This window comes from Bubalus kerabau, chromosome 13 (genome assembly GCF_029407905.1).
Source record: "Bubalus kerabau isolate K-KA32 ecotype Philippines breed swamp buffalo chromosome 13, PCC_UOA_SB_1v2, whole genome shotgun sequence".
In the NCBI taxonomy this organism is placed as follows: Eukaryota; Metazoa; Chordata; class Mammalia; order Artiodactyla; family Bovidae; genus Bubalus; species Bubalus kerabau.
The window spans coordinates 33,430,293-33,441,230 of NC_073636.1; the positions used below are offsets into that span (position 1 = coordinate 33,430,293).

Here is a 10,938-nt window from a genome sequence, read left to right on the forward strand (position 1 = left end):
GTGAGTCCTGACTATATAGTTGTATGAATTTAGCAAAACTCAGCACACTTAAGACTCCTCCATTCACTAATGCAATGTTCCTCTTAACAAAAATATACAATAAGGAGTTTACAGACTCAATTTTTAACTGCAAAAGTAATACGTGTTTACAGAAAAATAAAATAAACCAGAAATGTTACAATTAGAGCCTCTTCTTACCTGCTGCCGCTAAGTCACTTCAGTCGTGTCCGACTCTGTGCGACCCCATAGATGGCAGCCCACCAGGCTCCCCGGTCCCTGGGATTCTCCAGGCAAGAACACCGGAGTGGGTTGCCATTTCCTTCTCCAATGCATGAAAGTAAAAAGTGAAAGTGAAGTCGCTCAGTCATGTCCAACTCTTAGCGACCCCATGGACTGCAGCCTACCCCATGGACTGCAGCCTACCAGGCTCCTCCGTCCATGGGATTTTCCAGGCAAGTGGGGTGCCATTGCTATTCTTACCTAGTTTTTCCCAACGTCCTCAGAGTTAAGCACTCAGAATTAATCCCTGTTAACAGTTGGGTATATTATACCCTCCAGGCTTTTTTCTGTGTATAAATAAATATACATAAATCTGTAATATTTAATTGCAAAAGAAATGTGATTATCCTACATAGTATATGCTTTGGGTATTTCATTAATTGTAAAGATCATCATTTATTTGTACATATAATTCTCCAACATTAAAGGCTGTATAATATTCCACTGAATGGATAAACCAAAAACCATTGCTCTACTGTTGACCACTAAATTATCAATACTTTAAAGCTTTAACAAAATGAACATTTTTGTGTTTATTACTACTCTTAGGGGTATTAAAATTTTTTTATCACAATTAGGGATTTTAAAATGCTCTTTGGGAACAGAATTCCCATTATAATATAAAAGCCTATTATTTTTTTTTTCCTTTTTTAAACACATGCCTTCCAAACACAGTATCTCTTCTATTTAGCTGTGCTTAGTTGCTCAGTCGTGTCCAACTCTTCGCGACCCCATGGACTTTAGCCCGCAAGGCTCCTATGTCCATGGAGATTCTCCAGGCAAGAATACTGGAGTGGGTTGCCATTCCCTTCTCCAGGGGTTCTTCCGAACCAAGGGATCAAACCCAGGTCTCCCGCATTGCAGGCCGATTCTTCACGGTCTGAGCCACCAGGGAAGCCCAAGAATACTGGAGTAGGTAGCCTATCCCTTCTCCAGGGGATCTTCTCGACCCAGGGATAGAACTGGGGTCTACCGCAGGAGGATTCTTTACCAGCTGAGCTACCATGGTAGCCCGTTCTACTCAGAGAATACAGTAATTTAACATCATCGTGAATTAATAAAATTTTACAAATATATCAGTTATGAAAATAAGAAACACTGTTGCTTTGTATTTCTGTTGTAGCTCCAAAAATTTTTAATTCAGCAGTGGAATCTCTTATGATATGCAAGTAAACAAATGTCTTACAGAATGAAAAAAATCAATCACCACTAAATGGAACTAATATGCATTCCTCTCAAGATAGCAGAGTCCATTCCCAGTGTTCTTTTGTAGTATTTTCCATGACAGACAATCTAGTCAGCATTTATCAAGTTTGTGAATTCCTATCTAAATAAAGTTACTAATAGAGAAACTTAGTACTATCACCAAACAGCACAAAAAAGAACCTGTGACAAATTTTTATTTATAAGAATACAATTTGAAAATGAAATAGTTACAAACCTAGGTCCAATAACAGGAATAAGTAAGACATCCTGAAGATCTGGATGTTGAAGAACAGGAAAACTTAATCCATTAAACTGCTGTTGAAAATAAACACAGAGGATTACAAAGCAATCAACACACTGGGTAAATTTCAAATTACAGAGCTTTTCATTATTATTACCTAACAGAGCATAAAGTTTGATTTAGGATTATTTTCATTTTTTTCCATGGGATACTACAAAAAAAAAAAAAAAAAACAAAGACTTCAAAACAACATTTTCTCTATAATTTGATTCTCAAGTTTCTTGACTTCTTTACAAGTGAAAGGCACAATTTTGTTTAGTTTGACTCTGTAAACACAAACCATGTTGACCTTAAGTGACCTACTTTGAAAACACATATCCAGTATAGAGTTGCATGAATAGGACATTAAAGACTGAGATTTTTAAATGCTGTGTATTACATATTATCAACACTGAATGCCATGTCAGTTTTTTGTTTGCTTGTCTGTCTGTTTTTGGTTACACCGTGGCATGTGAGATTTTAGTTCCCCTACCAGGGATTGAACCCGTGCCCCCTGTAGTGGAAGCACAGAGTCTTAACCACTGGACCACTAGGGAAGTCCTGCCACGTCAGTTTTGATGATGCTTCCTGGCAAAGGCTGAATATATTCAGTATCCTCCACCATACTTGGCCTTCAGACTAGAAACAGGTGCAGGGCCAGCAGCATAGATGCTAAGGCCAACTCCCAGTCTCATGGGTATGGAGAAGGAAATGGCAACCCACTCCAGTATTCTTGCCTAGAGAATCCTGTGGACAGAGGAGCCTGGTGGGCTGCTGTCCATAGGGTCGCACAGAGTCGGACACGACTGAAGTGACTTAGCATGCATGCATGGGAGAAGAAAATGACAACCCACTCCAGTATTCTTGCCTGGAGAATCCTGTGGACAGAGGAGCCTGGTGGGCTGCTGTCCATAGGGTCGCACAGAGTCGGACACGACTGAAGTGACTTAGCATGCATGCATGGGAGAAGAAAATGACAACCCACTCCAGTATTCTTGCCTGGAGAATCCCAGGGACAGAGGAGCCTGGTGGGCTGCCATCTACAGGGTCACACAGAGTCAGACACAACTGAAGCGACTTAGCAGCAGCAGCAGTCTCATGGGAGCCAACACTGTGCATCTCTTGCCAAGTCAATAGTCATGCTGGCAGCTTGAAACTGACCAGAGTGGGAGCATTTACACCACAAAAAACAGCAAACACTACAAACCAGCATTATTTTTCCTAGAAAGGGGGTTGTTTGGTATGTACCAGCACACCATGGCTACAGACAGAAGACAACTGGACACTCCCCATAAAAGAGGGGAATGGAGAGCAAGGACTCTGTGTCTATCAGAGGGCCACACACAAATACTGGAAAACAAGTCTCTGCTGTGCATGCCACTGATTAGACTCATACATCTTCACATACTGCACCAAAGCAGTAACAATAACAGATACTTGTGCTGCACTGTAGTATCAATACACTAGCTATCGAAAACCCAAAATCAACCTATTTCTAAGTTGGAAAGGAAAGAGAACAAAAATTCCTCAGATTTTGTAAATCAGACTGTATTTCTACCAAGTCAACAGCTCTTCTGAGTTCTGCTTCCTCTGAGCAAAGGGAATTTTGAACTAACCATACCCAAAAGCATAGGAAGACATCTTGAGGGTGAACTCATTCAAACAAACCTCTGTGTTTTTCCCCCTCTCTTCCTCGTGTTCTCTCATTGTCTGATACCCTAGCAGGAGTGCCCAACCTCCAGGATGATCTGAGGTGGAGCTGATGAAACAATAATAGAAATACAGTGCATAATAAATGTAATGCACTCGAATCATTCCAAAACCATCCCCCTCCCTTGGTCCACGGAAAAACTGTCTTCAACTGGGAGACTGGAAAAACCAGACCCTGGTGCCAAAAAGGTTGGGGACTGCTGCCTTACAGTGTCTAGACTATGATCCTTGCAAGGAGAAGATAAGGAATTTTGTCATTTGTTTTTGTTTTGCTTCGGAAGCACTACACTCTCTCCACACGACAGAGATATTCTACACAGAGATCAACCCTGCTCGGGCCAAGATTTTCCTTCTCTCCTTTTCTAGCAGATATTAAAACAATACAGAAGTAAAACTTTCATAAAACCACGTGTGCCTAACTTTCATAAAAATACCACACACTTTTTTAACCAAACATACCACAGGCCTCTTTTTCTGTTTGTTTCTACCCTGTGCCCTTTTTAAAACAGCCTTATTGAGGTTTACTTTACATACCATAAAATATATCCATATGAAATGCACAATTCAATGATTTTTTTTTTTTAGTAAATTTATGGAATTGTGCAACCATCACTAGAATTCAGTTTTAGGTCCTATCCATCACCACACACAGATTTTTCACGTCCATCTGCAGTCAATCCCTGTTCGAGCCACAACCCCAGGCAACCACTAACCTACTTCTTTCTCTAGAAGCTGCCTTTTCTAGACATTTCATACAAATAGGATCACATACTACAGGGGGTCTTGTGCCTGGCTTCTTGCACTCACTGAGGTGTTTCTGAGGTTCACCCACGTGGTAGCATGTATTAGTTCATCACCTTCATTGCTGAGTTCCGTTCCATGCTGTGAACTTAACCATGTTTTGTTTTTCTATTCACCAGTCAATGAACATTTGGACAGTCTCCCTCTTTTGGTTATTACAAACAATGCTGCTAAAAATATTCATGTCCAAGTCTCTGCATGGACATATGTTTCCACTTCTCTTGGATAGATATAGGAGTGGAATTGCTGGGTTGTACAGTAAGTTTATGTTTAGCTTTTTAAGAGACCACAGACTTTTCCAAAGATGCCAGACCACTTGACTTTCCCACCAGTGGAGACAGGTTCCAGCTTCTCCACATCCTCACTAGTCAAATGAAATTTTAAAAGATGAAATTTCAATATGTGACCCAGAGAAATCTGGAGACAAAGCACCCGCTTGTATAACATTCAGGATATGCCTTCGGGATACATGTGAGCTTTGGGACATGGAAAGCGAACATCTGTGATCTAAAACCTCCTTTGAGTCCCCTTTCCTGGTAGCAAGAGGCAAGACTCAACCACCAGGTCCTTACTTACTGCCCACAGCCCCACTTTCTCAGTCTCATCTCAACCTTTACAGAAAGGGACTCAAAGCCCAGAATGATTTCATCTGCCTTGTTTTAGACACAACACCTGAGCTTTCTTTCTATCAGACTGGGATCCTAGGTTATCTAAGCTCTAGGAATAATTTTCGAGAAAAGAAAACCACCTGGATCTGCCTGAGTTTTGCACAGAACAGCTTCCTTTATTCAAGCTGAAAATCTATACACATGGCTATATAAAAGTAATAATCTTAGCTGCTTAGAGGAACTGTTCACACTGTATGCCTCATACGGTCAATAAAATTATCACTCATTAAAATTCAGAATAACCTTTCTCCAAGTTTTACATAATTATTATACTAAGTTCTGGTTTCATACAGACAGAAACTATAGCTGATTCTTCTTACATCATGGTCATCTCCTCACAACTTGAAGTTTACAGAACTGTTCTTAAAGACAGTATGATAAACATTTCACTGATGTGGTGATATTAAAGACAAAAAACAAATGAATCAAACAACAAGGCCGTAATGTATAGCACAGGGAACTATATTCAACATCCTGTGATAAACTGTAACAAAAGCAAGTGAAAAAGATTATGCGTGTGCGTATATATATATAACTGAGTCACTCTGCTGCACAGCACAGACAACACTTCAATAAAATAAAAAGAATCAATACCAGTGAAGATGCTCTGAAAATTTCGGAACGTTCTATCCAGAGGAAACTGACAACACAGCCTACTATGATATACAAACGGGAGTCTTTTAACTATGCTTATCTCTTTCCTTTTCATTTAGGTACTTAGGTAGAAATAGGCCTGCTGACACCCTTCTGTGGTCATTTGTTAGAAGGATGTAATAACAACTGCAAAACGGAATAACTAAAACTGCCCCGCGTCAGGCACCTTGTTTTCCTCCACCTTACATTTCCTGGGGGGCAAATCTCAGTGCACAGTGTATGAAACACACAATGCACAGCTCTGGGGTTTTCTTTCTGGTATTTTTTTAAAATAATTTTCAAAGGTTATTTTTCACTTACACTTACTGTAAAATATTAATTATACTCTGTGTTATACAGTACATCCTTGGGCATATCTTACACCTAACTTACCTCCCCCACCCCTACAGAGCCTGCCTCCGCTGGTGACCTCTAGTTGTTCTATCTGTGACTCTGTTTCTTTTCTGTTATATTCACTAATTTGTTGTATTTTTTCGGACTCCACATATAAGTGATATCATGTAGTATTTGTCTTTCTCTGACTTATTCCACTTACAAAATGTACAAATTTTGAAAGCAATTAAGACAATATAAACAAGAAAATTCAAATATTATCTATTTGAAACTTTAACAATTTGGGTTAGAACAGACCTCTTATGCATTTTACAATCCGTTGTCACTTAGAGAAAATGAGTATTATATGAAAACTATTTTATTAGTTGAACCAAAAAAGTCTGCATTATCTTATTTTTAAATACATTCTTTATGCTATTTAATTTCCTTTTATTAAATTATATTTAATTAGCAAAGAAACTATCATTTGCAGAGATGTGGATGGACCTAGAGACTATCATACAGAGTGAAATAAGTCAGAAGCAGGAAAATACCATGTAATTACACATAAATGTGGAATCCAGAAAAATGGTACAGATGAAACTATTTGCAAACCAGAAACAGACACAGACGTAGAGAACAAACGTATGGACACCAAGGGGGAAAGTGGGAGGAACTGGGAGACTGGGATAGACATACATACGTTACTGATATGATGTATAAAATAGATAACTGATGAGAACCTACTGTACAGCACAGGGAACTCTACCCAATGCTCTTTGATGACCTAAACGGGAAGGAAACCCAAGGAAGAGGGGATATATGTATATGCATGGCCGATTCATTTCGCTGTACAGAAGAAACAAACACAACACTATAAAGCAACTGTACCCCAATAAATTATATTGTTATTATATTAAAATTAAAAATACAATTGTACAGGTAATCAGTAGGCACCGCCTGACCTCTGGGCTCACTTCAGCTTATGATCTGCCCTCGTGATCGTTATAAGCTGCTTACAACCACAGCACAAACTTTTTGGGTTAGAACAGACCTCTCAGCATTTTAAGGATGAAGATAGCGAAACAAGAGAGGCCCGGAGGGGTTGAGTAACATATCCAGTTACTAAATAAATTCAGAATCACAAGTATTATGTTCAAGTTCTAGCATTAGCACGCACCATATAACCTCAAACAACATTCGTGATCCTCAATTTCCTTATTTGTAAACTTGTTATAGTGCTTCGTTCACAGGATGTTAGGAGCAACATGGCGTAAGCTGGAGAAATCTCCTTCTGCACATAACGACAAAAATCTGCACCAACCTTCTGAAGCTCATCAAATAACAGATTTTTCACATGTTGTACTGAGGCTAGATGCGTATTTACTCTGACCGTGGTGAATGACGGAGGGTGAGACAAGTTATGTAACAGAGTTTCAAACCTCCTTTCTGCTTCTTGTTTACCTAAAGCCGACAGAATCTGAAAAGAAGAAAAGAACAAGTTACTGTTTCACTTTCATAATACAAATTAAAAATATTAAGATATATGCATATACATTTGTTCCAACTGATGAAACATCATTCCACAATCACGCTCCATTTCACTTTTCTGTTTACATGTTGAGAACACTAAGGTTATGGTGATTTTTCACAGGGTTATGCTAATAAACACCTACTGAAACACCTGATGAAAAGGGATTAGAAAATCACTACCTCAACCTCAAAGCATTATTAACATTTTGAACATATCTGCTACATTTATTCACACAAATTCAGGATTTCATTCTACTTATTTATACAAATATTAACTGTTACATCACTTCTGTAGAATTAGTTCCCTGCTAACCTCATATCCTAGAGCGAATTGGCTAGCAACCTTTTAAAACAGTAAACAGTATTTTAAGAAAATGTAACACCTGATACTGTCACCCAACAATCTCCCACAACATCAGTTTTTTTAATATGGTAATACTACATGTTAGGCTTCCCAGGTGGCGTAGTGGTAAAGAATCCGCCTCCCAATGCAATAGACACAGGAGATGCAGGTTTGATCCCTGGGTTGGGAAGATCCCCTGCAGAAGGAAATGGTAACCCACTCCAGTATTCTTGCCTGGAGAATCCCATGGACAGAGGAGCCTGGTGGGCTACAGTCCATGGAGTCACAAAAAGTCAAGACATGACTGAACAAACATGCACGTTATTATTAAAAGTAATAAGCAGATACTGTCTAAAAAAACCCAGCAAGATACCTGTCAGAAATAAGAGTTATGAAGACTCAAATGACCAAGTTTCCTTGTAATTAACTGAAGCCTTCAAGACATGTATTTCACCACTTTTTGTCATCTTTGACTATCCCCTGCCTCACAGAATCTTCATAAACCACTTGCCAGCCTAATAATCCACTAACCTAAAAATATTAGCACTTTCTCAGTGTTTATGTTTTTTTAACCGAATATTTCACTACTTTCGATACTTATTACATAGGGATAGTTTTTCTTTTTGTAAAATCCTGTTAGTATGTTTGAAAAAGAACTGGTGTGTCAAAGACATTTGAATCTTCTTTTATAAAACAATGTTAATCATTTCAAAAATTCTGGGGGGAGAAAACTGCCTCTATTTCTCTTAACACCCTCCCTAAAGTTCTTTGGAATCAAGAAGATATTTCCTCAGGGACTTCCCTGGTGGTCCAATAGGTAAGAGTTTGAGCTCCCAATGCAGGGGGCCTGGGTTCAATACCTAGTCTGGAAACTAGATTCCACATGCTGCAACTAAAAGACCCAAATGCTGCAGCTAAGACCCAAAGCAGCCAAATAAATAAAATATTTAGAGAAAAAGGAGAATATTTTATCTTTCCATACTGTGATGCTCTTTAACATAATCTTTGGGAATAAAAACATAGAAATCTAACCTAGAAGTCATGGCTTCACCAACATCTTTGAAAATGATTAACATTTGTGCAGCTTTACTTTGAATACAACACCAAATATTTGGAAAATACAAAGTTGCCTACAAGCAGGATGGTAAGGCAGAGAGCATGAGCCTGGCAATCAATCAACATTCACTGAGGACTTCTGTGCTCAAGGCTGCCAGCAGCACGCAGAAGGAACACTTGTTGAGGACCTACAATGCCAGGTGCTCACCCTTATGACTAATACCTTAACCCTGAAAATTTAGTGCTGTTAAATGTCCTCCAACTTCACAGATGAGGAAAGCAAGTTTCAGAGATGTAAAAACGTACTGAGATGCAAACCACGGGGCTTGGGGTTCCAAATCGATTCCTTTTCCCACTGTACTAACACCTAAGCTCTTTCCCTTCAGATTTCAACATTAGGACCATGACAGCAATGTAGATTTGATTCAGGAACACAACTCTTTGGACCCTCAGCTCTCTCACCTGTAAAAATGGGGATGAAATATATATCAAAAAAAGACTGCTAAGATTAGGATGTAGAGTTTCCCAGGTGGCTCAGCGGTAAAGAATTCACCTGCCAATGCAAAGAGCTGCAGAAGATGTGGGTTCAACCCCTGGGTTGGGAAGATCCTCTGGAGTAGGAAACGGCAATCCATTTCAGTATTTTTGCCTGGACAGAGGAGACTGGTAGGCTGCAGTCAATGAGGTCCCAAAGAGTTGGACATGACTGAGCACACACACAAGTTAAAGGTCTGCAAACCACCTAGCACAACCAGTGGCATTTAACAAGCACTCGCTGAATGACAGTATACCTTCCACCTGAGTACGGAGCAGGCGCTGTAAGAACACAGGTGTTTCTTCCCTATAGGACGTATAATTCTCAGAGGACACGGATCTTTGCTTGCTCACCCCTGTAACCCCTTCAGTCCCCGACACCTGTCTCCAGGCACACAACAGCTCTTTTCCTCCTCCTTCCTTTCCCATTCTGAGATGTTTAAAAAAAAAAAATACACTCCATACATCTCTTAGCTCAGGAAGGATTCATTACATACCTGCAGAAAGACATCAGCATATTATATTAATGCATTGGGAAAGGCTAGTAATAAGAAACAACAGCTGTAAACATTTAATTGCCTTTTAGGTTTTTTTCCTATCCCTCTAGTGTGTAAATATTGGAATGTCTGAAAACAGCACCTAATATATTTATCTGACCTACCTCCTTATTCATAAAGCCCGCTTTAAGATAGTTTTCAACTTCAAGTCTCAAAGATATTTTAGGGAAAACAGACATTTTCCTACTGCTTGAGTTCTACTCTAGGAGAAATGACAGAAAACGGTGGTTTTTCTCTGTCCAAATTGCAATGAACGTCTGGGCAATGAACACCACCCACGACGTGCCAGGACCATCCGATGCCAAAGAAAAGAGAGAGGCTCACGCCCAGTTAAAGTAAACGCGGAGGAACTTCCACGCCTTCTAGAGCTGGACCAGCTTGGAGCGGCTTCACCTCCACCGAACCCGTCCCGGGACTTCTTCAGCGACGCTCACGGACACCACTGCGAGGCAATGCCAATCACGTGGCGCGGGGTGAGCGGGGAATCGTGAGGAGTGAATCCGCTGTCAACTGCACAGAGATGTGCAAAACCACGGGGGCATCAACTTCGAAACGCGCAGCCCAGGTTGCTCTGCAGAGAGCGGGTTCCGGCATGCGTCAGTTCCGGCGACGTGACCCGCCCCTCCTTCCCCGCCCACCAATCAGCAGCCGTAAATGACCGCTACGTCACGCCTCCAGAGTGTCCCAGCTCCACCCGCGTTGCGTCCAGGTGCGGCTGGCCTGGGCGGGCGCCCCTTAAGAGGTTGGAGGAGGCGCTGCCTCCGGCCCGCAAACTGGTGGAGCTCTCTGTAGACCTGGCAGGAGAGAGCTGGGTGCCAATTGGGAAGGGTTGAGTCGTACTGATCTGATTAAAAAAGGCGGGGGCCGGGGTGGTGGGCATGCAGGTACACCTGGGTTGAATCCAGGTGGTAAGATTCCACGGAGAAGGAAATGGCAACCACTCCAGTATTCTGGCCTGGAGAATTCCATGGACTGAGGAGCCTGGTGGGGTACGGTCCATGGAGT

General features: G+C 40.8%; 1 protein-coding gene across 6 annotated transcripts in view; it reads right to left on the reverse strand.

The window, feature by feature from the left end:
- NSUN6 (NOP2/Sun RNA methyltransferase 6) overlaps positions 1-10,642 on the reverse strand; it is an 83,745-nt gene extending 73,103 nt beyond the window's left edge. The window contains exons 1-3 of one of the 6 annotated variants that reach the window (XM_055543959.1): positions 10,038-10,606; positions 7,235-7,390; positions 1,721-1,797 (exon numbers count right to left, since the gene is read on the reverse strand). In XM_055543959.1, the coding sequence (XP_055399934.1) occupies positions 1,721-1,797; positions 7,235-7,390; positions 10,038-10,112 (308 nt within the window). In that variant the 5' untranslated portion in view covers positions 10,113-10,606. The other 5 variants (XM_055543957.1, XM_055543958.1, XM_055543961.1 and 2 more) reach the window with 5 other exon arrangements.
- Positions 10,643-10,938: the final 296 nt, after the last annotated feature.